General features: G+C 47.0%; 1 protein-coding gene across 7 annotated transcripts in view; it reads right to left on the bottom strand.

Moving 5' to 3' along the window:
- Window positions 1-26,477, bottom strand: part of Smarca4 (SWI/SNF related, matrix associated, actin dependent regulator of chromatin, subfamily a, member 4) — a 103,709-nt gene that overhangs the window by 20,474 nt on the left and 56,758 nt on the right. For 4 of the 7 annotated variants that reach the window (XM_026779230.1, XM_013346240.2, XM_005346911.3 and 1 more), the window contains exons 17-29: window positions 20,422-20,488; window positions 19,374-19,484; window positions 17,773-18,015; window positions 15,663-15,776; window positions 15,023-15,130; window positions 13,931-14,017; window positions 12,487-12,533; window positions 11,065-11,231; window positions 9,245-9,408; window positions 6,723-6,950; window positions 6,328-6,426; window positions 5,981-6,058; window positions 5,384-5,602 (exon numbers count right to left, since the gene is read on the bottom strand). In XM_026779230.1, coding sequence (XP_026635031.1) covers window positions 5,384-5,602; window positions 5,981-6,058; window positions 6,328-6,426; window positions 6,723-6,950; window positions 9,245-9,408; window positions 11,065-11,231; window positions 12,487-12,533; window positions 13,931-14,017; window positions 15,023-15,130; window positions 15,663-15,776; window positions 17,773-18,015; window positions 19,374-19,484; window positions 20,422-20,488 — 1,732 coding nt within the window. The remainder of the gene's footprint in view (window positions 1-5,383; window positions 5,603-5,980; window positions 6,059-6,327; window positions 6,427-6,722; window positions 6,951-9,244; window positions 9,409-11,064; window positions 11,232-12,486; window positions 12,534-13,930; window positions 14,018-15,022; window positions 15,131-15,662; window positions 15,777-17,772; window positions 18,016-19,373; window positions 19,485-20,421; window positions 20,489-26,477) is intronic. The other 3 variants (XM_026779231.1, XM_026779233.1, XM_026779232.1) reach the window with 1 other exon arrangement.

The following is a 26,477-nucleotide window of genomic DNA, read 5'->3' as shown; positions in this document are numbered from 1 at the left end:
AGACACTTCCTGTTGCCTGTGGATCAAGATGCAGACCTCAGCTCTTCTTCAACACCAAGTCTGCCTGCATGCCACCATGTCATAGCATGGTGATGAAGGACTGAAACTCTGAAAAGGTGAACCACCGCAATTAAATGCTTTTCCTTTTAAGAGTTCCCGTGGTCATGGTGTCTCTTCACACTAGTAGAAACCCTAAGACATGCCCCCATCTACTCTTTTTAGCTGTTGATCAGTACAGAGTACAGTGGCATCAGATGCTCTTGATGCCTCAGATCCCTCACTCAGGAGCCTCAGTGCAGCTGTGGGGCTGCAGCACAGGTTTATTGTGTTGTACACACTTCTCCTTTTACTACTAATATTATTGTTGCTTATTTCCCCCACCCTAAGTTATGGGTAAGGCATGTGCCAACACACCCAGCTTTCCTGTCTTTTCTTACTCTACTTTGTGATGCTAAGGATGGGATTCAGCTCTCAGGTAGGCTAACTAAGCAGTGTCCTGAAGCTGCCATGCTAGTGCACAGACAGCCTGTCTGCTCAATCTTTCAGTGTACTAACTGCACTAATGTAATTCAGACAAATCCTTAGGCACTTTAATGTGTGTCCTTTCTTTTTCTTTTTTAAAAAAGATTACTTTTTTTCTGTGTTTGAGAGAGATCCTATAGCCCAGAACAGAGAATCAGAATCTCTGGAGCAGGAGTTAATGGTAGCTGTGATGTGGATGCTGGGAACTGTAAGTTGGGCCCTCTGAAACAGTCATCGTAAGTGCCTGTCACACCAAGCCACCTCTCCAGCCTCACCTTACTGCTGTGCTGGGGATGAGACCCAACGTGAAGGGTAAGCCAAAGAACAATAGTTAACTTTCAGAATATTCTAGGGGACCTTGGAATCAGGAGAGAGGCCTGGATCCAAAAGACCTAGCGGGTCACTGTTTTACATGTGGATTGTGGTGTCCAGGCACAGGGCTGCATGCTGAAGTCAGATGAACCCTGGCTCTCAGACAGTCATACAGCTCAGTATGGTATGGCCAAACCCCACAAGAAGAGTGACAATTGAGCTTCAATCTGAAGCAAGGAGACAGGGAAAGCCTCTGAGCCAAGAAAGCAGCATTAGGGCATGTAGCAGCTGGTGAGACACACCTGTGAGCTCTGCCGCACCCAGAAATGACTGTTCCCCAAATTCATGTCAACACAGAACTTCAAAACTTGATCTACAAGGTCCTTACAATCTGTTAATGATTTGTTTAGGCAGGGAGTAGCCTGACTGAGATGCAGCACCAGCCCTCTTCTCATTACTCTTAATCACGCACACACGCACGCATCAGTTCTCCTGGAGCTGGAGATACAGGGGGTTGTGGGCCACTTGATGTAAGTGCCAGAAATTGAACTTGTGTCCTTTCCAAGAACAGCCCATGCTCTTAATCACTAAGTCATTCCTCCATTGCCCTCCATTCTGGTGAGACAGGGCAGGAACTAGAGAAAGGTGGCCACAAGTCAAGAGCTGCTGGAGCTCCAGAAGCTGGAAGAGCCAAGGATATTGCCCAGGGCCTGAGGGAAAATGACCCTGCTGGCAATTTGCCTTCAGTTTCCCAGGTTCTCCAACAGAGAAAGAGTGTTTCAAAACTGTGCTGAATGGCACAATCATGGTACTTAATCAGAGCAGTCTCAGTACAGGGGTCAGTCCTGGGCGGTAGTCAAATAAGCTGTAAGATCTGGACACAGAGTGGCCTGAAGAGTGGCAAGAATCAAATGCCTACTGGCAGCGCAGGAAAGGGCTGGGGTTAGAGATTTCACGAGTGTGAATGGATTTGTTAGAGACACAGTCTTCAGTAATCCAGGGTGGCCTTGAACTTCTGATTCTCCTACCTCTATCTCCCAAGTGCTGGGGTGACAGGCATGTGTCACCATACTTAGCTTTATAACTATAAAAGTATTATAATGTAAGATGTACTCACTGGCAAAATAACTGTCTTTAGCAAATGCTGCCAAACAGCTGGATATGCATACCAGGCATTCAAACTAGGCCCCATTTCTCATACTTATAAAAACCCAAAATGGATCAGAACTTTTTTGTTTGTTTATTTTTTTTTTCAAGACAAGGTTTCTTTGGGTAGCTCTGGCTGTCCTAGAACTCACTCTGAGATCAGGCTGGCCTCAAACTTGAACACCTCTTTGCCTCTGCCTGCCAAATGCCAGGATTAAAGGTATGAGCCACCACCACCCGGTTCACAGACCTTAATGTGTGGAATAAACATGAGGACTGGGAGATATCTCAGTGGGAATACATCTGTTTTACAACCTAAGGACCTGAGTTTAGATGCCCAGTACCCACATAAATGGGAATGATTGAATGCATTTTCAGTCCTGGTATGTGTGGGGTGTGTGGAGACAGACTGTCCTTGAGTTTATTGTCCAGTTAGTTTAGCCAAGAGAAAACACCAAAAGGGACTAGACAGATGGCTTGGTGGTTGAAAAAGTACTGGCTGCTCTCCCACAGAATCTGGGTTCTATTAGCTACATTCACATGATGGTTCATAACCATCTATAACTCCATTTTCAGGGGATCTGATTGATGCCTTCTTCTGGCCTTCATAGGTAGAGACATGCATGCAGGCAAAACACCCATATACATATATACACAAAACATATGTACATATATACATAAAAGTAAATAAGTCTTTTGGGAAATAAAACACTAAGAGACATTCAAATTCATGATTTTTTTTTAAAAAAAAAAAGACTCATTTTTATTATTTTATGTATATATTTTCCCTGCATTTATGCCTGTGTACTACATGTGTGCCTGATGCCAGAGGAGGTGAGGTGGTGAGCCTCCATGGGTGCTGGAAATTGAGCCCAGATCCTTTTTCAATAAGTGCTCTCAACCACCGAGCTAACTCTCCAGCCCCAGAAGTGCTCTATTTTAAAAAGTAAAACTACAAACCTCTCAAAACAAAAGGCAAAAAGTCAGGCCTGTTGGTACACAACTAGAACCCTAGCACTTGGGAGACTGAGGCAGGATCACCATGAGTATGAGTTTGAAGACAGCCTGGGAGTCTAAAACAATTACCAGGCTAGCTAGGGTTCAAACAGCTATAAGTATAAGGATAAGGATAGTATAAGGATAAAAACAAAACAGAAAACAGGGATAAGTCTTTGTGTGCTTGAATTTGGCAAGTTTTAAATATATAATCAAAGCATAAACAATAAAGATAAATAGCACACCAAGGTGGCTCATGAGAGTTCACTACCAAGCCCCGTATCAGATGGTGGAAGAGACCAGATTCCTGCAAGTCCTCTGACTTCCATGAGTGCCACAGTATGTATGTGCCTGCACTCACAAACAAATCTCATATGCATACACAACAATAACAAATAACCTTAAAAATGAAAAACCCTTTGTGACGCTAAGATTATCAAGAGGGTAAAAGGGGAGGAGGGCTCAGGGATTAACAGCCCACACTGCTTTTGCAAAAAATCCCTAGTTCAATTCCTAGCACCCATGTCAGCTGACTCACTTCCCTGTTCCAATTCCATCTCCAGCAATCAGTTGCCCTCTTCTAGATATGGTGGCTCATGAGCATGAACAAACACACACAAAGAGATTAAAAAGAACGAGAGAAGAGGAATCTACTGCTATGTGTATCTATAAAAAGAGATTTATGGCCTGGCGGTGGTGGTGCACAATTTTAATCCTAGGACTCGGTGGAGACAGGTGGATCTCTTGAGTTTGAGGCCAGCCTGGTCTACAGAGCAAGTTCTAGGATAGCCAGGACTGTTACACAAAGAAACCTTGTCTTTGGAAAAAAACAAACAAACAAACAAAATAAAACAAAAAGAAAGATTTATAAGCTCTATTGGGGCTCGCAAGATGGCTTAGTAAGTACTTGTATCTGGTTCCAAGGATTCACACAGTAGAAGGTCAGAATTGCCTCCTATCAAGTTGTCCTTTGACCTCTACACATGCCATGCCATCCCAATATACATATGCATATACACACATTTCAGATAAATGTAAACCTAATTTTAAAAAAGAGACCAGGCGGTGGTGGTACACACCTTTAATCCCAGTACTTGAGAGGCAGAGACAAGCCTCTGAGTTTGAGGCCAGCCTGGGTCTACAGTGAGTTCCCAGATAATAAGCTCTAAACAGAGAAACCCTGTCTTAAAAAAACAAAAAACCTTTTAAAAAGAGAAAGAGTAGGCACTACTGTGTTTATAAGGCCACCTACTCATGAGGTTGAGGCAGAATGACTGTTTGAGCCCATGAGTTGGAAATCAGAATGGGCAACACAGTTAGAAAATTTTCTCAAAGGGGTAGGGGTGGGTGGTAAGGGACATGAATAGATAAAATTTATGCAGAAGATACAGGAATGGGCAAGAAGCACACAAAACATACAACCAAGGCAAGAGATAAAAGATGTTAGCGAGGATGTGGTAAGCCCAAGGACTGGCACATGTGTGGCTGGCCATCTGTTCTATCAATACCATTCCAAGGTACACACAAGAGAAAAAGACAGGCCCACATATAGTTACCATATATGAACCAAAACAGCTTCTCAAATGAAGCAACACAACAACAACCAATGATGGAAAGACAGCATGAGGAACTCTCCACAATGGCACACACTACCCAGCCCGGGTTGTCCTGGAATTCTCCTTAATCCTCTTGTCTCAACCTCAGGATTATAGACCTGAGCCACCATACTGGCTTTCCTGCTGTGCTCTCTAGATGAGGTTCTTCTGAGTTCCCAGGCCACACAACAGGGACACATGGATCATGCTTCAATTGCCACCTGCCTCTGGGCTGTGCTCACAACACGACTCCAGGGCTAGATTGGGAATCACAATTATTAGCTTACGCTCCTAATATCAAATGCCAGTCTTAATGCCAGACACTTGGGACTACTCAGCTATGTCCTCACTCACCACCTGCAACTACTGCTGCATGGACAGCTGCACCGCACCAGAAGGATGTTGCCCTGCCCTCTGTGTGCCTATGGGCGGTCAGCTCAGAAGCAGGCAGGGACTTGAAACCTCAGCTTTCTCCAGTTGGACTATGAGCCCAGTTCCTGGCCACCTCCAGGTAAACTTGCTGACTGTTTATCAGGGTCTCTCATCAGTCAACCACATAAAGAGGCAAGTACCCATACATGGAGAGCCCAGGAGAGCTGACAGCACGCTAGGTGCTGCACAGTGAGAACAGCATGGCTGTTCCCTGTGGCAGCTATAGAGCTAGGAACTATAAAGGTCCTTAGAAGCCATGCAGTGGTCAATGTAGCCAACAATGTGGGAAGGCGCCAGCTGGGATGACCCAAGAAGGCCCGGCCTCTGCTCCCAGCCCTGCCTGGCATGGTCTGTGTCGCACAGCCCTCTCAGGCATGTACCTTGAGCCACTGCTTCTCTGTCAGTGAGTCGCTGTAGTCCACCTCCTTGCGGTGGCGGGAACCACGGCCAAACATCTTCTCCTCTTCCTCCTCACATGTAAGCCGTTCTACCTCAGCATCATCCTTGATGATCCAGGATGGGAGCTCATCCTCTTCCATCAGGCGTGGCTTCCGCTTGGGGTTGCGGGCCTCTTCACGCCGGCGGTCCAAGTCCATGCGCTGTGATATAGGGTGGTAGGCAGAAAGGTGGAAAGAAGTCAGCACAGTGATCAATAACCCTCGGTGTGGGGCTCACAGGAACCAGCTCACTGCCTTCAGGAACACTAGGTGCTGAAGAGTTATCCGACAGTGATTCATTTTGGAGACTGACCGGACCTGGCTGCTACAGCAGACTGTTAAGAAGGAGCGTTTGGGCTAAGAGCCCACAGGGTCTGAGGTCATATATAGAAATAGCAGTACAGTGTCCCTCACTATCCCTACAACATGAAGGTCAGCTGAAGTCATAAGAAAGCTACATAAGTAGGAACAGCAGCTCCAATAGCTGCAGGGATAGCACTATCATCACTGAGTCTGTGTGGTCCCAGCCCAGGTGCTCACCATGAAGAGGTCAAACTCTTCTTCATGCCGGGCAATCATCTGGTTGACGGTCTCATCATCAGGTACCTCATCTTCCTCCTACAAGATTGCAAAGCTTTAGTTTGACTGTGGTGGGGCTGGGCTGGGTGGTGGCCAGGCTCAGAGGTGAGCAGCGGTGTCCGTCCATAGGAGATGAGCTGATGAGCTGGAGGTCCCAGGCTGGCTGCGGTGGAGGCTCCCACGCGTCAGCAAGAGTCACACACATACACACACGCACACGCACGCTCTGTGGGGTCAGGCCCTTGCTGGCCAGTCTCAGCGAGAAGCCGAGAATTGAGTGGGCGTGGAGACTGAACTACCCCTCTCACCTTTAGAGGTGGCTCCTCCAAGTCGGGGTTGACGCCCGCTGGCGGAGGGGCAGTGTGGGCGAAGCTGGCACTGCCGCTGCCCGTGCTGCAGTGTCTGCTCTGTGGATAAATACAGGACTTCAGTCTCCAGGGCTGTCAATGCGGCGTCTGTCACCAGCAGTTTAGAAAAAAACCCACTTCGAAGGGAAAGCAAGTGCGCATCCTCTTTCTGCTCAGCCCACACTCCCTTTACTCCAAAGGGACGCAAAAAAAAAAAAAAAAAAAAAAAACCAAAAACCAAAAAACCAAAAAACAACCAAAAACAAAAAACCAAGAGTGCAAAAAAGGTACAAAACTGAAAACGAAAGCCTCATGCATCCACCACTCACGCTGGGCCAGGATGGCACCACGCTCACCTCATCCTGCTCCTCATGCTCCAGGATGGCCTGCAGGAAGGCGCGCCGCTCATGGCTGGATGACTTCTGGTCAAACATGCCTGCCTGGATAACCTTCTGGTCCACATTCAGTTTGTATTTGGCAGCAGCCAGGATCTTCTCCTCCACACTATTCACGGTGCACAGGCGGAGCACACGCACCTCATTCTGCTGCCCAATTCGATGGGCACGATCCTGTGCTTGCAGGTCCTTGGAAGAGGAGGTGGGTCAGTATGAGGAATTCTAGATATCATGTTTAGCACTGGCTTGCAGCTTCATGAGCCAGGAACCCAAGAATGGAACCTGTGATCTGTCCCTAGAGGACTGGAGGAACCCTGTTTAGCCCATAATAGCTGTCTACTTTCCTGAGACCCAATGAATACTATCTTTTAAAAACAAACAAACATCTATTTTAAGAGAGAGAGAACGTGTAACATATAAATACCCACTAGGCACAGAGGAGGGTGTCAGAGAACATAGAAATACTGTGTGCTACCTGACACAGATGCTGGGAACCAAACTCAGGTGCTCTGCAATTATATGCTCTTAATTGCTGGGCCACCTCTCCAGCCTGATAATTCTTTTTTGAAAAAGTCACCCTAGGGTAACTCGTAGGGTAACAAACTCTTGAGCAGCCCTTGCGAAAGCTCCAAGGCATGGCCATGTCACAGCTATGGGAATGGCACTTCTGGGCATTCTGGGCCTGGGGCAAACATTTTTGAGCCTCAGTACAGGCAGCGCAGATGGGTATGAGGAGTACGGTACAGGAACTAGAGTAGTCAGCTCCTGACAGCATGGCAGTCAAGGCTGCAGTACTATTTCTGTCATTTCTAGCAGAGTAAGACTGCCTGCAATTAATTCTCTTTGGGCCAGAAGCTGTGTGTGACAAGCTGGTTATCAACAAATTTTTCTCAATTAGAGACCACAACCATCAGAACAGAAGGGACTTGTTTGACAGTTGGCACAACAGGATGATGGCTGGCAAGACTGGGCTTGATGATGTGCCCCTGGCTGGCCCTGAAGTGGCCTCTGCTTGACTTCTATTATTACCTGAGCATCTCTTAGGAATTGGCCCATTAGTAGCATCTGGGTGGAAACCACACTAACACTCATCACAGAAATGACAGAGTGACCGCCTAGGCAATTTAACCATCACATGGGTCATTTCTACTAGGTCTGTCAGGCTGTGGCAATGACATGCCAGAAACTATCAATGGGAGGGAGTCATCTACACACAAGCAGCCTGCACGTGAATGGAATGCCTTATAACTACGGCAATCACTTATTTTCAGGGCTGATCTAACTAGAGCAGTGGTTCTCAACTTTCCTAATGCTTTAATCCTATCTTTAATACAGATTCTTCATGTTGTAGTGACCCCCGACCATAAAATTATTTTCATTCCTACTTTATAACAGTAATTTTGCTACTGTTATGAATTATACTGTAAACAACTGTTTACATATAATCTTAGGTGACCCCTGTGAAAGGGTTGTTTAACCCCTCCCCAAAGGGTCATGACTTGTTGAGAACCACAGGACTAGAGGGTCCTTGCAAAAGTGTCTCAAGAGGACAAAAAACGCTCCCTAGGGGCTAATTAATGGTCACTGAATAAATAGACAGAAAATACAGACACCTGTCTGTTGAACTAAAGGATAATATAAATTATCTTGGAGCTCTTAGATTCTGCTGGGCACTTTGCAGCAGAGGAAACCGTCAAAAAGCTTTACATGTCTCCTCTGGAGCGGTGACGGGCAATGATGACCAAATGGGACAGAAACACACCACTACACATGAAACACATCACTATTGTGTGTGCCTGGTAGATGCAGAATGATGATAGGAATGGGGACTTCAGTTCACCTTACAGACTAGCATGTGCACTGCAAACTAAAACAACATAGTAAACCTATGTGAGGAGAAAGGGCGAATTTGCTACTCATCTTCAAAATGTTAAATGTACGAACAGCACGCCCTGGCGTCTCTGGCATGGGGGCCCCAGAGCAAATGTGGCTAAGAAGCAATAAGAGGTAATGAACAGAGCACAGAGCTTGCCCAGGTCTGGTTTTACTGAATGGGACTGTATGTGGGGTTCAGGACGGGTCTAGAAGGGCTGTGCCCCAGTGACAAGTAATCATCAGTCCTGGAGACGAGGCTGTTTTCTACCTTTTTCTCAGTTGTGGAACCCAAGAACTGTATGGTAACTGTAATGTTGTGTGTGGGGCCTGGAGACTAATGTGGGCTAGAGAAGAACTCTACCTCTGTGCTAGTTACTGCCCACATACATCCAGGAATAAAAACATGGAGACTGGAAAGAGAGTCCTCCTCAGGCAGGGTGCAAAGTTACTTCCACTTTGAGGAGCAGGAGAGGAATCTGCTTGGTTTGCTCCCTGACCACCATGGACCAGTGAATGTACTTCTCACAGCTCCCAGGTTAGGGAGAGCATCAGGGAGGAAGTGGACACTAAGAAAGGAAGTATCTCCTCTTCACAGCCAGTGCCTTTACCTGGTGGGGATTCCAGTCACTGTCAAAGATGATCACAGTGTCGGCTGACTGCAGGTTGAGGCCCAGGCCCCCAGCACGAGTACTGAGCAGGAAAATGAAGTACTCAGAGCCAGGCTCATTAAAGGTTTTCAACAGCATGCCCCGGTCCTCTGCTTTTGTGGTTCCTGATAGGCACAGGAGAAGAGGGTCAGAGGGTGCCCAGGGGTGGGATATGCAAAGGAGCTTGTGCCCTGGCATTAGGAATGGTGTTGCAGGGGACAAGAGCCACAGCTGTCCTCTACAGGGTGAAAGGATCAATGAGAAGGACTCGGAGGCACAGTATATCATTACTGAATGTCACTATGCCTATCTCAGCAGATAAAAAAAATGGGCCCCACAGGCCATTCGTGTCCTGTATGGCACGAGCCACTGGAAGAGGAAGATGATGACAGACTCCCGGGGCGTCAGCTCCAGATGCAATGCCTCCTGACTCTTGTTCATGCTCTCTGTATGAGGACAGACATTAAGAGGCTGACAAGGCTGACACTATATCCTGACAAGGATCACAGTACCTCAGCATTAATGGCCTGGGGTGGTGGCATGAGCCACTAGCTATAGGACTGGCACTCACCCTTGACCTTCTTGCAGTCAGTTTGGCTGGCTTAACAGGAAAAAAAAATGTATGCACAAGAGCTGTGCCTACTGCAGCCTTCCTTAGGCTCCTAGCTAGCAAGGGGCTAATAGGCCTGCACCTCATACTTGCCACTCATAGAATAAAGAAGCCTGCCCTGTGGTGGCATTTCACTGCATTCTGGCCTTTCCCTGCTCTGCGGGCAGCTATGCTGCCTGTGGCCTTCACACTACATGCAGCAAACACAGCTGAGATCAAATAGATAAAAATCCTTACTCCTTGAGAGGACAGGGACCCACATATAGAAGGACCTGGTGTTTCACAAGGACAGGAGGGGGAAGCTAAAGAGGCCCAGTCATTTGGACCTCATTTTTGGCCAGCACTGAGATACATGAACACATAGAACAGGATGTTGGCCCTGGGATATTTTGAGGGGCTAGGACAGGTGGTGTGCAGTTCTAGTCAGCACACTCTAGATGAGGCTCCACAGAGTCAGACAAAAAGATGGAACAACCAAGCTCAGGTTGGTGGTCCCTAAAACCTTAATAAATGCAGTAAAAAAGGTCCAGAGGACAAGGAGTGATGTCAAGGGGAAGGGGGGCCGTCTACTGTGAGACGCACCCAGCTCCTGAGCCCAATAAAGTCTCTGCAAGGATAACTGAAAGTTGCCAAGTCTTATTATTACTGAAATTCCCGGGCTGACAGTGTGGAAAGTAACTTCAGGGCCTCCCTGATCACTTGTTCTGTCAACAATATGGATGTCTTCCTCCCTGAAGCATGTCTTGGAGACCAGGGAAGGTGGAAAGACATATTGTGACAGCTAGTACACAGACCATGTTGGGCAGTGCCTGACCTTGCCTACAAGCAGGCCATGGTTCTATTACAGCTGAGCCTCTGCTGGTGACACCGGGATGAAGCCAAGATAGAGGAGAGCATGCATCTAGATGCAGCTCTACAGAGCCAGAATAGTGGTGCTCTTATGTTTATGCCCATGTAACAAAGGTTTATGTGACTTCTGCTGAAATGGGACCACTAGAACCCGCTGACACTGAACCAGCCCTGCAGTGAAGACTCCAGCGAACAGGAGTCTAAACAAATACCATCAGGTCAAAGCTGCTAGGATGTTGTTGGGCTCAGAGTATTCACTGGAGTGCAAGTCCATGTAACCAGGTTAGGAATGAATCTCTCAAGTAGATGGTCTTCCACTCACCATCAAGCCTGAGGTATTTGAAGCCACGGTATGCAAAGTAGTCTTCCATGATGGTCATGAGGGAGGTCATTTGGCAGAAGAGTAGCACTTTATGGTTGGTTGCACGGAGTTTGGGTAGAATTCTATCAAGAAGTTCAAATTTCCCTGAGGCACGGTACAGGTCCAATCTAGTGCATGGAAGAAAGAGAGGTGAAAACATTCAAATGGTCAGTCACAGGTGTGAGCTCAACAATGGTGTATGTGGATTCTAGGCTGCCTAGGAAACTCAAGGACAAGGGAGGGGGTTTACCCAAGCAGACCCACCCATAGCTACAGCTAAACTCAGGTCACGTCACTAGAGACCATGTACATGTCATTTCACAAGGTCACAAGGAGAACAAAGTAAGTGTGATTAGATATGATGTTCAGAGGGCCAGGGAGTTGGTCCATGGGTAAAGTGTTTGTCCTGTAACCCTGCTGACCTGAGTTCCAACCCTAGAATCTATGTAAAGGTAAAAAGAGAGAAATGGCTCCAGAAAGAAACAATGCTGAGAGGGTGGATACGAGCTGGAGTGGCTCCAAGGATGCTGGGCCTGCCACCCTCTGGTTAGAACAGCTCACACTAGGAACTGAACTCCAGACTAAAGAATCCCAGGATTCTCTCATTTCCTCTAGCTTTAGACATACGGAAACAGGCAGAGTGGCAAGGATAGTGGGGCAGAACAGAGTCTGAGATATACTATAAGACAAATGACATAAATACATACAGGTCCATAGGACTTTTTGAAGCTAGGCCTGGTGGTGCATACCTGTAATTCCAGCTACAGCACGAGAATGTAAGACCAAAGACTGTAGAGGCCCTACCTCTAAATCAAGGGGGTTGAACTAGCACATGATAATGAAGCATTTGCCCAGTATGGTGAGGCCCAAGACCCAATCTAGCGCAACAGCAAAGAGCACCAGTGCTCTTCTAATCCTATGTTACGCTCTTACAGGCGAACAATGCAAGGCTGGAAATGTGGCCTCAACTCCAAGAATGTACACAACAAGGCTCTCAGTGACACTCTAGAGCTAGCATCCAGGGCTACTAGTTTGGACTGACAGAAGTGTGGTCTGGAAGCAAGCATGGTATCTCATACCAATGATCCCAGCACCTGGAAGGCTGAGGCAGAAGAACTTCAACTCTTTCAGGAGGGAGATGATTAGCCATTCTGGGCTACATAGTTACATAGGCACCTAGACCACACATTGAAACCATATTCCAACAATCCAGAAGAAAGAGAAGTAGAGCCTGTGCCTAAGGTTATATACTGTGGACAGCAGAGCCATTGTCTGGGGGCTCATACCAGATAAATGTTAATCACAGCAACAAAGCCACTGAACAAGACTACAAACCCCTCTAGGCAGACTGCTCCCCACCCCCAGAACTGGGAAGCTTCTCACCCTTGCACGATGCCGCCGGTGAACCCCAAGTGTTCAGAAAAGGATTCCTGCAACAGGACAAGAGATGGATCAGTGCCAAGGCAGGAAGGGGCTGCCCAGTCAAGCCCATAGTCCAAGCTACTTTTGCAGAGGACTGAGAGTTCACACTGATGGTCACTTGTGTCCTGCAAGGGCACCGAGTCCAGATATGAATGTCACTGGCCTCAGTGCACCAAATGCCAACCCTCATGCTTTTCCTGCGATGGACAGGAGGACCACATAATATTCGGTCACCAATGTGAACACCTCAGACCACCCTGAAATGGAACTCCAAGGCATCATTGGTCTAGAGTGACCCTGAAACTGTATACCAAGAATACAAACACATGTGTGCTTTCTGGGAGCAAGAGTCCAGATTCTTCAAAAGCACAACTACTCATAATGACTGTAGATAGTGGCCACAGACTTGACTGATGTCCATGGCGGCTTTTCATAACCAGGTGTGGGAAACCCTGGCAGAGATATGTGTAACCTCAGGAGTAGGAACACATCCCAGAGAAGTCTCCAAATCCACCTAAGAGGTGACTCAAGTGTGGAGCTTTAGAGACATTCATTTTTAGCCCTGTGATGGGTTTGCTAAGCACCTGTTGGACAGGGCACACCCAATGCTAGAGCATGTGGTTACATGCATGACCCTTGGCTACATCCACAGCAGCACAGACACATACATACATACATACATACATACATACATACATACATACATACATACATACATACATACATACTAAACTCCAACAAAAGGAAAACTCAATGGAGACATATGTACAAAGAGTGACTGGTGAGAATCTTAAGCCTTCTTTTTTTTTTTTCTTTAGACACAGAGTTTCTCTGTGTAGCCCTGGCTGTTTTAGAACTTACTCGGTAGACCCACCTTTGCCTCCTGAGTGCTGGGATTAAAGGTGTGCACCACCATGACTTGCTACTTTTTTTTGTTTTGTTTTGAGACAGGGTCTCTATACATAGCCCTGGTAGTTTTCAAATCTTTGAAATCACAGAGATCCACTTGTCTATGCCTCCTGAGTGCTAGGATTAAAGAAGTGTGCACTGTAACCAGTTCCTTAAGCTATTCTTAAGAACATCATAAGGTCCAAGGAGACATATGCCTTTGTCCCCAAAGCCCCTGCTGTACAAAAAGGACCTGAGTTTGGATTCCTAGCACCTAGGTAGAAGCCAGATGTGGTGGCTGATGTGGATAACCCCAGAGGTGTGGAGGTAGAGGCAGATGGATCTGTGAAGCTCATTAGTTATTCTGTCTAGCCAACCAGTGAGCTCAAAGTTCAATAAAAATTACTATCTCAAAAACTAAGGCAGAGATTAGTAGAGGAAGACACTTGACATCAACCTCTGGTCTCTATGTACACGCACACACATGCACACAGGCATTAGGGACAAGCAGCTTTACCTCGATATGCTGGAACATGTAGGGGTGGTTGCAGATCTTGCGAAGCTGCATAATAGTGTTCATCAGTGTCTTGGTGCCACCTTTGCCCTGCAGGGACACATGAAATGGTCCAAAATGGGGTCCTGCCTTTTGGTAAGATGAAGGAGGCAGGAGATTGGGGCAGGGTGGTAGAAGAGGGGCCCAGAACAAGCTGGACACTGGGAAGGAGGGAGCAGTATTGTGTGGGGTCCCTGAGAAGTCCTAAGAGACTACCTGGCATATGGGATGATTGGAAGCAAAATGTGGCAAACGGCTTAGGGCAAGCACAGGCACTTTGTACAGTTATAATGAGAAGGGAGTTATCCTCTATGTCAGGAACGGAAGCAAGGAATACAAGGCTAAAAAACAGCCTGAGAAGGGCTGGAGAGATGGCTCAGAGGTTAAGAGCATGGATTGCTCTTCTGGAGGTCCTGAGTTCAATTCCCAGCAACCACATGGTGGCTCACAACCATCTGTATTGAGATCTGGTGCCCTCTTCTGGCCTGCAGGCATACAGGCTGAACACTGTGTACATAATAAATAAATAAATCTTAAAAAAAAATACAGCCTGAGAGAACAAACAATAGAGACATATTGAAACTATGGTTGGGGTGCAGGGTACAGACCAGAGGGATTGGTGCTTCCCTATAGGACAAGCCCAGACTTGTTTAGAGGTGGAAGAGGACACTCTGAGTGCCAACAAGAAAGGGCTGGCCTGCCCCCCTCACTCTTTCCAGTGTCAGCACACCCTCAGCAATACCAAGAGGAAGGCCATGAAGATCACAACTGCTGAGATAGTAGAGCTCCCTAGTAATATTCTAAATCTAGATCAGTTAGCCCCGTGTTTCCTATTGTCATGAGAAAGGCAGTGTCTCAAACAAGAGGAACTCCAGAAAGCAGTCCAGTGAGCATCCTCAGAAGACAACCAGTATAAAACCTGTCACTGATTGACTGCCTGAGGGACCAGGGCCAGGAGAGGCCTCTGGGCAGGATGCTCAATGCTCGGAATTCCATGGTGCTCTCGACCACCCTCCCCTCCAAAGACAATCAGGGAAACTGGGACCTGGAACAAACCTTTTTGTCCTTCTCAGAGCCGTCGGTCAACAGCACACCTTTGGCCTGCATGTGACGGTAGAGCACACGTTGTAGGGCTGACATATCACATTTGATGACATACTCCACCTGTGAAACAAAGAGTACTCTTGAGGCCATACAATCTCAGACTGAGTCACCTGTATCACCAACTGGAGCCTTGTGACCAGCACTCTGATTAGGATATGGGGTTGAGAGAGGAACACCAATACTGGGGAGATTTGGAATGAAGAGAAGACAGACTAGATTCTGGGCCAAAATGGGTAGGCTGTTTACATTCTGGAGGGCTCTCCATAGCTTGCTAGAAAATAAAGGGTGAGGTGAACTAGACAGGCAAGCCAAGTATGGCTGCATGGGGCAGAGAGCCCATATCACTGGCAATGCTCAGTAGATCCAACTAAAGGCACGGGCTCTTGCTGTGGACAGGAATCTGGGCATGCATACAGCAAGCATGTGTGAGACAGGGCTCAGTTCTGACACACTGTCCTGGCTTTGCAGTAGTGTCAGTCACCACTCCATGCCTGGTGGAACAGGGCTGGGGGGGTGGGGGTGGGGACACCTGACTGCCCCTACCGTAGAAATGCCCTGCAAATGGCACGCTGTGACTTCTGCCAACACCTACCTTCTCAGGTAGCTGGGCTTCAACTTCCTTCTTGAGCCGCCGCAGGAGGAAGGGCCGCAGGACCTTGTGCAGGCGACGGATGATGAGGATGGTCTCCTCTTCATTCAGGTCCACCTGGGTACCAGATAGTAAATCACAACACTGTCTCCAGAAGAGGGAGGCAGGGCATGGGAAGGGGCAGCTGTATTACAATAGCAGCTGGTACTTGTGCTACTTTATACAAGGACGAGCACCCTCTTCCTGGGAAAAATCTGCGCCTTCGGTAATTTATGTATTGCGAAGAGCCAGGTACGATGCTCTCCTTATGCCTCCCCAACTCCAAGAACATACATAGCAGCTGGCTGTGGGGGTCCCCCTAAGCTGTTACCAGCTTGTGTTTACAACCACAATAACAGCTGACCAAGGCACTCCAAGCAGGTCTGACTAGTGTCTAAGACTACTCCAACATCAGGGCCACCCTTTCCCCTCTCAGTCTGAGATGAAGTGCTGAGTAAGAAATACTGTTTATCTAAGACACCACTTTTTTTTTCTATTCTCTGTGTCTGTGTGTGTGTGTGTGTGTGTGTGTGAGAGAGAGAGAGACAGAGAGAGAGAGAGAGAGAGAGAGAGAGAGAGAGAGAGAGAGAGAGAGTTTTTTTCGTGTATGTGTGAGTTTTTTGTTTTATTTTTTCGAGACAGGATTTCTTTGTAGCTTTGGAGCCTATTCTAGAACTCACTCTGTAGACCAGGCTGGCCTAGAACTCACAGAAATCCATCTGTTTCTGACTTCTGAGTGTGTCACCATCGCCCAGGCCAAGTCATCACTCTTCAGCTAAGATGGTACATTGTTTAACACATAAAATGTTTTTCATTAGCCGGGCGGCGGTGACGCACGCCTTTAATCCCAGCACTTGGGAGGTAGAGACAGGCGGATCTCTGTGAGTTCGAGACCAGCCTGGTATACAGAGCTAGTTCCAGGACAGGCTCCAAAGCCACAGAGAAACCCTATCTCGAAAAACCAAAAAAAAAAAAAAAAAAGTTTTTCATTTACTTATTTGTGTGTGTGGTGAGGGTAGGGGTGGGGGTGGTGGTGGGGGGATGCAGACCCCAAGGAGGTCACAGTTGACTCTGATTCTACCTTGTAGGTTCTGGGACTCAAGCTTGGGTCATTAGGAATGGTGGCAAGTACCTTTAGTTGCTGAGCCATCTTGTTAGTCAGGGTTCCATTTTATTTATTTACTCATTTTTTTAAATGTATTAATTTAATTTTTGGGTTTTTGATAAAGGGTTTCCTCTGTGTAGTCCTGACTGTCTTGAAACTTGCTCTGTAGAGATCAGGCTGGCCTCAACCTCAGAGATCCAGCTACCTGTCCACCACCAAGCCTCTCCTAGGAAGGAGAGACAACTGAGCTTTTCTGTTGCTCTCTGGTCATCCCTTTTAGAGCTTCCTCTTTGAGGAAAAGAAGCCCAACTATAGATTTGGGCTCTAGCTTTGTAAAGGGCACTTCTGAGAAGAGGCTCTTTCATTATCTGGATTGGAAAGAACTTCAATTTCGCTTTCACATTCAGCATGTCTCCAGGAAGGATGGGGAACTTAGAGATGAGAGCAAAGGATGTCTTTCTATAACCTCAGAAGGCCTTAAGAGGAATAGATGACAGCTGTCATTAGCTTCTGGGTTCTGCCCAGGCTCACAGGCTAGTTGTTTAAGCCTTTCATAATGCATATGGCTTGCTTTAAAATCCACCAGCATCAGTGCTGTGGGCTAGCTGCTCAGATAAAGATGTGTCTTCACACAGACGACCTGCCCTCCCATATGAAGAGTATGACCTTTAGACTTAATTCCACCTCATAGCAACTGGAAAAAATACTAGCTGTAGTGTTCTTTGTAAACAAGGTAAAATCAAAGCCACAGATGTCTTAGCTAAATTTTCTGAGCTCTGTAATACCCTCACAGCAAGACCTGATTCTCACGGAAGCTCCAGTCTCCACTGGGGCATTTGATTGCTGCTCCCCTGGAGACCTGGTGACTACAGAGGCTGTTGTTATGTGGCCAGAGGGCACATATAGTCAGTCTCAGGGTGGCTGAGCCTAGACTCCTTAGGAGCCATTTTTTACCCCAGGCAAGCTCACCTTCTCTCCTGTCATGGCAAAGGGTGCATTGAACCACTGTTCGAAGGTGCTGCAGCTCTTGAAGATAGTGGGCAACAGGAAGTTAAGCAGTGCCCAGAGCTCAGGTAGCTTGTTCTGCAATGGTGTACCCGTAAGAAGCAGGCGCCGAGGGGCCACATAGTGTGTGTTGAGGACCTGTGTCAGCTTGCAGTGGTGGTTCTTCATGCGGTGGCCTTCATCCACAATCATGTACTTCCAGCGGATCTGCAAGGCCAACAGGAGGTAGAAAGAGGAGGTAGCAGAGTTGCCAAGTGACCAGCATGTCCAGCAGGAACCACAAGACACAGACTCCAACACATGAAGTGAGGACACATGGGTAAAGAGCTGAGATAAGGCTGTGCTATCAGGGACAAAGAGCAAAAGTACTCTGGTTTTCAAACAATGACAGGAAACAGTGCTCAGCACCTCACTCTGCAATGGGGAGGCACCTGAACATTGGTCACAAGTAGCCATGCCCCTGCGGCAGGTGGCACACACATAACAAACAAATGCAGCTCCCAGGTAGGGGCAGTGCCAGACCTTTCCTCCCCAGAGTCTGACAGTGACTCCAAACTCCAAGGACAGGGTTAGACAGAGTGAGGTTTCAGGTAGGAGCCCCAGGAAAATTCCTGGCTATGTCTCTTATGATCACAATCAATTCCATCTCTCATAACAAGCCTGTCCGAGGTACCATTTGAAGATACAGAAGCTCTGCATAGGTATCAGTGTGAACCACTGACAGGATTGTCAGCTGTTTTTCAGGGCCTCATGCATGGCTTGGGATTTGGTTTTGTACACTGGAGTTGGTGCCCTGTGGAAGGCCTATATGGTAAAAGGCTGCAATGGGGCTAACTCCTTAGATCTTGATATACTCACCTGTCAGCCTAGGAACCCACAGTAAGTGCACACATTGCTAGCATTTTGCAAGGAAACCTGGCTATGGGTAGAGCTCTTTAATACTTTCTGCTGGATTACCAGCTGTGGGGGCCTAGCCCTGTCTCCCAGCTTCCATCCCGGTCCACCCTAGGAAAACAAGCTTGGACAGATAGAGATTGGATAACTTCATGCCACTTACGGCTGTCAGTAACATAAGACAGAGCCACAGCCACCCTGGACAGGGGCCCCACTCTAGCCCAATATATACCCACCACAATGCTCACCCTCAATTGTTCCCCGCAGTGTCCACCAGACCCACAGTCAATGTTACTGAACAGCCAAGCCCCAGGGAGAGGCCCACTAGGACCACATACAAGGGTGGTCTTGTCTCAAGCCAATAGGACACTCAAGAAGGTCAGAGGACAAGTGAAGAGGCTCTCTGCACAGAGGTTGTGGGAGATGGGTGAGGGGCACTTGTCCATGTTCTGTGGAGAATTCTGACCTGACCTAAGGCATGCTTCGGATGTTGAAGGAGCCAGAGCATGGCTGTGCCTTACAAAAGCGTGCAGCAGCTGTGTTTTGCTCTATGTGCAGATGAAGCACTGAGGGATTCCTTGCAAGGAGCTATGACACAAGCATGCTATCAGGTATCAAGGGCATAGACAAACAGCCTGAGCTCTAGGCTGTATTTGGTGAGGATACGCTACCTTGGCCAGGATATGTTTGTCTTTGATGATATACTCATAGGTGGTCAATAAGACATTGAACTTTCCACTACGTAGCTGTGGGACGAAAGCTCGTCTTGCCGCTGGAGAGCCCTGTTGAGACAGGATGCAAACAATTTAGACTCCTGAAGAAGGAAGATGGCCCTTGTCAAAAGCAGCCACGGACTGTGCTAGGCAAGACTGCTAGCCTGCTCTGATCCTGCATGTACAACAGCAGCTGCAGGAGAGAAATGGACACAAAGCACCTTGGGAAACTGCGCTGCCCACACAATCACCAGTCACATTCCTGGTGTCTGATCAATTCCCCTCTTCCTTGGTCCAGAATTTAGGCCCCTAACCTGGGAGATAGGTCCTTTCCTTCACATGGCAACAGCCACTATAATCACTTCATCCTGCTCCCTACTGCCTAGTCCTTCCTCATTTCTAGAACCCAGTCTCCTCCATGACTCCTTCCTAACACATCAAGCTATAACATACAGAAACAATGTCCTTACACCACAGGCACAGGACAGAGCCCAAGGCAGAAGTAAAAAGTGCTATGCTCTGGTGGACTGGTGGCCCTTCAGTCTAAGTTTCCAATGCCCACACCTGTGGGCTAAAGGTCCCATCCCAATCATTTACCAGAGTTTGGCATGAAGTTAGGCAGAGAGTTAGGCACAGGCCTGGCTAGGTACCCAGGACACTCATCATCATGCCACATCAACGGTCTATGTTCGTTCTGCTCCCATATACAAAAGGGTTTTAACCAGAGTTCTGGTGAAGACAATTCTTTAGTGAATGTATCCATGTCTGTTATATATGCTGAAATCATGTTTCACATGCTCCACAATTGGAATATTTAATTTTGACTTTAAAAAAAAAAAGCATCTATGTCACAAAATAAGTTAACATACATTCTGCATTACCATGTGAGTATCAAATAAGCACCAAGCCCGGGAGCCTTGTGCTTCTTTTTGTGCTCCTTCACCATCCCTGCCCATTGCTGTGTCTCCTAAAAAGTTGGAAGACACCATTTCAGTCTGTGACATACCTTGTAGGACACCTTTGCCACTGAGGGGGCCCACTTGTCAAATTCATATGCCCAGTTTGACAGCGTTCTGCAGGGAAAAGAAGGGACAGTCAAGTTCTACTAGATGAGCCAACAGTGAAACCAACAGGCCTTATATTCAGAACTATCACAGCAAACTCAATGTGTCTCATGGGAGCTTTGTGCACAGGGCTGGGGAAGAGTTGGGTGGCAGCACCCAGAGAGAAAAAGACACTGGGTTCCAAATGGGAAAAACAGATACACACAAAGATATGGTGCTGGGAAGCTTGCCCAGGGCAGAGCCAGGAGTAGGGAGCCAGCCCTGTCTCCAGTGGGCGTGCATGGGCCTCTTGGTGAATGAATATGTGAGACACTACATATTTGCTGCAGCCAGGGACTGTGGTTTAACACAAGGAAATACAGGAGACATAATGATCCTGCCACCAACTTAGACCAAAAATAGAAGCTATAGATGATCCTGTCCCAGAAGGGGAAAAGCAAAAGCAATGGGTAAGCAGACCACAAGCACAGGGGAGACGACAGAACCAGACCTTTCCTCAGGACAGACCTGAGAGCCTTCTTTCTTGGAGAATCCTAGGAGGTTGAGCAGGAGAGAAAAATGGCTGAGGAGTTCAAGAAAGAGCCTGTGCCCCATTTTTGATTTTCCTACCAGAAACTCCATTCCTATGCTTTCCAGCGACTGCCTAAGTTCCATCTAATGAGAGTTCAAGATGCTGGGGTCTCACTGGCATAGGGTTAATTTAGCTCGACTATGCTACTGAGGCCCTGACTCTGCCATCCTTCTAGCAACGTAGGTGAGATGAAGGGACAGTGCAGTCACTTTGCAGCCCTAAGGCAAGCAGCCTACAGACAGCTCTCAAGACACAAGTGTGAATGAAAAGAACACTTAAAGGCAGTGGTGGTGCATGCCTTTAAACCTAGCACTCAGGAGGCAAAGAGAAAGTCTGGTCTACAAAGTGAGTTCCTGGACAGCCAGGGTTACAGAAAAATTCTGCCTCAAAAAACAAACATGTTGTGAGCAGGGGAGTCTGTCCCCAGTAATCATCTGACATGTGGCGGCATGGGTGGAGGAGAGATGCTACCCCCATACCTGGGACAGGTGGAAGAAGACCTAGCCAGTTGAAGCGCTCAAGACAGTGGCCCTTGTACCTGGACTGGGTAACACAGTGAGCTAGCCCTGATGACACTACATCAGTAGTATGGGAGAGCTGACCCTGAAGGCACGGAGACAGAACTAGCCCCACCCCTTGCTCACTGTTACAAGGGGGGAAGTAGCCAGGACAATGATGGAGAGCTCACCCTGGTGGTGAGGACAGGGGCAAACTGGTGTGCTGATCAACCTTGCAGCTGCCTAGGCACAGGACCAGGGTTATGACTTGGCCTGTTCCAACATCCAGGCAATCTATGATCTGCTGGAGCATGTGAAGGGGCCTAACCTGCAGACCCAAAGCTACAGGATCTCCACAACACAGGGAAACAAGAAGTTATCTGTGAAGAGTCCTAGTGAAGGCCCAGCCACCAACAGTGTAATAGAAATCAGAGCTCTTAAACCAGACAAATCACTCTATGCAATGAACACTTGCAAGTAAAGATATATGGACAAAGGGGTTTATTGTGTGACCCACTGTTTCCATGACAAGATGATTATTATTATTATTGTTGTTGTTGTTGTTGTTTTTGAGACAGGGTTTCTCTGTATAACAGTTTTGGCAGTCCTGGAACTCACTTCATAGAATAGACTGGCCTTGAACTCACAGAGATCCACCAGCTTCTGCCCCCCAAGTGCTGGGATTAAAGGTGTGCACCACCACTGCTTAGCCAAGACGAGATTTTCAACTTGTCTCCCTTTAAATTTTGTTTTAATGGAAAATGGCCGAATGGGGGGAGGATAGTTGCAAATGAATGGGGAAATGAATGGGATCAAGATGCATGATGTGAAAAACACCGAACTTTAAAAAAAAGATAGATAGGGGCTGGAGAGATGGCTCAGAGGTTAAGAGCATTGCCTGCTCTTCCAAAGGTCCTGAGTTCAATTCCCAGCAACCACATGATGGCTCACAACCATCTGTGGTGGGGTCTGGTGCCCTCTTCTGGCCTGCAGGCATACATACAGACAGAATATTGTATACATAATTAATAAATAAATAAATATTAAAAAAACTTTAAAAAATAAAAAACATAGATGATAGATAGATAGATAGGCAGACGGACAGACAGACAGACAGATGAAACTTGAAAAGTGAGGAGAGGCTAGAGGGGCTAGCCTGCATTTTCACATTTACTGTTTGTTGGCCATTTGTTTGTTTTGTGAGACAAGGTTTTTTGTATAGCCCTGGAACTTGCTCAGGACTCACCGAGACTGCAGAGTGCTGGAATTAAACCACCACCAAACAAACTAACAACAAAAACAACAAGATCCCAACCAACTAACCAACCAATCAAACAAACAAGCAAAGTTAAAAACACTTAGGAACCTGGGATGTCTGGTAGTACTGGGAACCATTGGGCCAACTGCATGCCCCTTAGGGAATACTAGTGGCTGAGCTACTATGGTCTTCCTGCTATTGCAAAGCATGATGGAAGTCGAAGAAAGGCACAAAGAGAAGGAAGGCTTGAGAGGCATGGAGACTTGCAATAGGAGGGAAAAAACCCAGCATGTCATGAGGAGCTTGGGGATCAGGACACATACAGAAATGTAAGAAAGGCAAGGAACTCAAATGTAAACAGCGGCACAGAGGCAGGTTGGGACAGCTGGATATACACTCCAAGGTACAGGAAGTGTGTCTAGCCAGGAGGAGGTGGGATGAAGAGCATGAACATGCCTGGACAGGAACCACAAGACTGGAGGTCAATCCAGAAACACACCCACCAAGGAGGCAGCAAGGAGCTCCTGAAAGGTGGCAGCACAGTGCTCTGGTGATTTGAATGACAATGGACCCACAAGCTATGCTTGAATATTCAGGCTCAGTAGCTCAAAACTGTTTAGGAAGGACTAGGAGGTGTGGCTGAAAGAGGTAGGTCACTAAGGGGCTGGAGAGATGGCTCAGCAGTTAAGAGCACTGGCTATTCTTCCAGGACCCAGGTTCAATTCCCAGCACCCACATGGCAGTTCACAATTGTTTGTAACTTCAATTCCAGGGGAATCTGATGCCTTCACACCAATGCACTTAAAATAAAAGTTAAATAATTAAAAAAAAAGTGTGTCACTGGAGGTGAATTTTGAGATTACAAAAGCCCAGATTATTTCCAGTATCTCTCTCGGTCTCATGCTTGTGGGTTAGTATGTGAGCTCTCAGGTGTTGCTGGGACCACGCTGTTGCTGCCACCACTAACTCTCGGAAATCCTATGCCAAGCTAAATGTTTTCTTTGATAAACTGTCTTGGTCACAGCAACAGTAAAGTAACAAAGACAGGTTTTCATTACAAGCTGTGAGCCTCAGATAAAGCAGCTGCCCTGAAGTGGGAAGCAGCTGTTTACTGCAACTGTCAGAGACTCTCAAGTCAGGAGGAGCCAGGAGAGTGGTCTCCTATACCTATCACTATAGGCAATTTTAAGGTAGTATCATTTAGATGTTGGGAACTGTACTCTGGTCTCTGGAAGAAAAATCAAGCACTATTAATCCCTGAGTTGTTTCACTATTCCCTTTTGTTTTTCTTGAAACAGGGTCTCATCCTATATCCCAGACAAGTCTGGAATATCATGCAGCCCAGGTTGGCCTCAAACTTGCAATAATTTTCCTGCCTCAGTCTCATGAGTGAGTACACAGTATGATTTCAAATACTGAGGCTCCTTAGGGAATGAGCTGACCCAGAATTGGGACAGGAAATGAAAAGAGGAAACCAGGGGAAATCAGCTAGGACAAAGAACAAGAAGTATTCTAATACCAGGCAAGGCCTGCTAAAAAGATAGGAAAGTCAACTAAGAGAAGTCAAATCTGAACAACTGAAAAAACAAAAGAAATGAATCAGTGTTAATGTACAGACCAAAGCATCAAATAAACACTCCTGTCCTCACTGAAAATAAATGGAGTGGCAAAAGGGAAGAAATCAGAATGCTGCTTGCGACATCCACCTTGAACAGCTCCATATCCACAGCCCTGAGCATCCAACACAACAAATTAGTAGAGCTGGGCTTGGTGGGGCATGCCTTTAATTCCAGTACTAGGGAAGCAGAGGCCAAGGGTCTCTGGGTTTGAAGCCAGTCATGTCTACAGAGTGAGTTCCAGGACAGCCAGGGTTACATATAGAGAAACCCTGCCATGAATAACATAAAAACAACAGAGTAGTAGAGAAACCACAAGTACTCAGGAGTGTTCCTGCCTAAATGGCATGGTCAGGATTGCAATGGGCATGATGTGGGCAACATAGACAGGAGAGAAACTGAGGGTACTTCACTTCCACAGTTATGGGCATAGTCTAGCAATGGAAAATTTCAAACCCACAATGAGGATGAAGCAGAAGCCAATGAAATACGCATGCATACAGGACACTTGCCTAGCATTCTGAAAACCTGGCTCCACACTCAGCACCTCTAACAAAAAGTAGTGCAGAGGCACTCAGGAAGTTGAGGCAGAATCTTGAGCTCAAGGCCAGTCTGCGATACATGAGTCTATCTTATAATAAATGACAATAAAAATGTATCAAAGTTCGAATTATGGAAATATGGATGAACTATGACAGGCCAGAAGCATGGAGCCCTAATAACTGAGCCTGGACCAAGTCACAAACATTAAGATAAAACTGGTGGAATTGACTGAGGTCAGAGTGCACTCTGGGGCGCCATGCCAGTGGGGCCCTCAACTGTGACTGAGCCTGAGGAAAAAGGGGGACTGAGAGGTGTGAGGGCCTCTCAGTGCGTCTGTGACTGCGGTCACCCACCACCAGAAAAAAGGATGAAATTTCATGAAAGGAATTAAGCAAATGGAGAAGGAGGCAGCTCTTCCCAGTGGAGAAGTACAATAAGCACGTGAAGAAGGAACCACGACTGGAACAGCCCTAGAACAATCACTGCTGGCAGGACTCATACTGTGCCTGCTGTGATGTCTGCAGCATCAGAGGAAATGGGGCATTAGCTCGAGCCTGGTGGCTACCACTAGACATTTAACTAACAACACAGGGAAATACTCAGCATGACAGTGAAAGTACCTAGAAGATACCTGGAAGCTGGGTCGAGGTTGCCATCCCCCGTGGAAAAACACAACCCCCAGAGACTTCAGATAAACCCTAACCAAGAGATAAACTTTCTGTCCAAGTCCCCAAAATGACAAAGTTTGTAAAGAACTAAGATTTGAGACTAGTGACTCTGGATGCACATATGATTGAGGTACACTACTTGTTCGTTTCCCAAATGCTCAGACTGAATAATCACATAGAAACTATATTAATTACAACATTGCTTGGCCAGAAGCTTAGGCTTCTTATTAACTAACTTACATCTTAAATTAAACCATTTCTATTAATCTATATATTGCCACGAGGCTGTGGCCTACTGGTAAGGTTGCTAAGTTTCCAATGTGTCCTTCTTCATGGCTTGTCTGTCTGTCTGTCTCTCCTCTCCTCTCCTCTCCTCTCCTCTCCTCTCTCTCGACTTCCCACCTGGCTTTACTCTGCTAAGCCATTGGCCCAAATAGCTTTATTCATTAACCAATGGTAATAAAAACATATTCGCAGCACACAGAGGGGGTCCCACATCATATGGTGGTGGGGCTCAGGGGCTGCACTCTAGGATGAGGCCAGTCACAGAAAGACAACAGAATCAGACTATCTACCTAGGCCAGGGACTGATTCAGGGTCAGAGTGTAACACAGGCTGGGCCAATGAGATCTAGCCCAAGGGAGGGTTGAGGCAGATGAACTGCTTTAAGCCATCAGATTTCCAGCATGTTGAAACCAAGAAATGGTGAGTGGGAGACTGCAGAAGGGCAGAACGTATGTATGGGCACCTGTGTTGTATATGCCAAGCTGAGATGTATTGTAAGAGGACACTGGACCCTACACAGGGCACAATACGTATAAGAGTGTACAAAAGCTTTTGCTTAA

The sequence above is a fragment of the Microtus ochrogaster genome, chromosome 5, assembly GCF_000317375.1.
Source record: "Microtus ochrogaster isolate Prairie Vole_2 chromosome 5, MicOch1.0, whole genome shotgun sequence".
Lineage (NCBI taxonomy): Eukaryota > Metazoa > Chordata > Mammalia > Rodentia > Cricetidae > Microtus > Microtus ochrogaster.
Note: the sequence above shows the minus strand (reverse complement) of the source record. Positions and strands in the feature narration are given on the sequence as shown.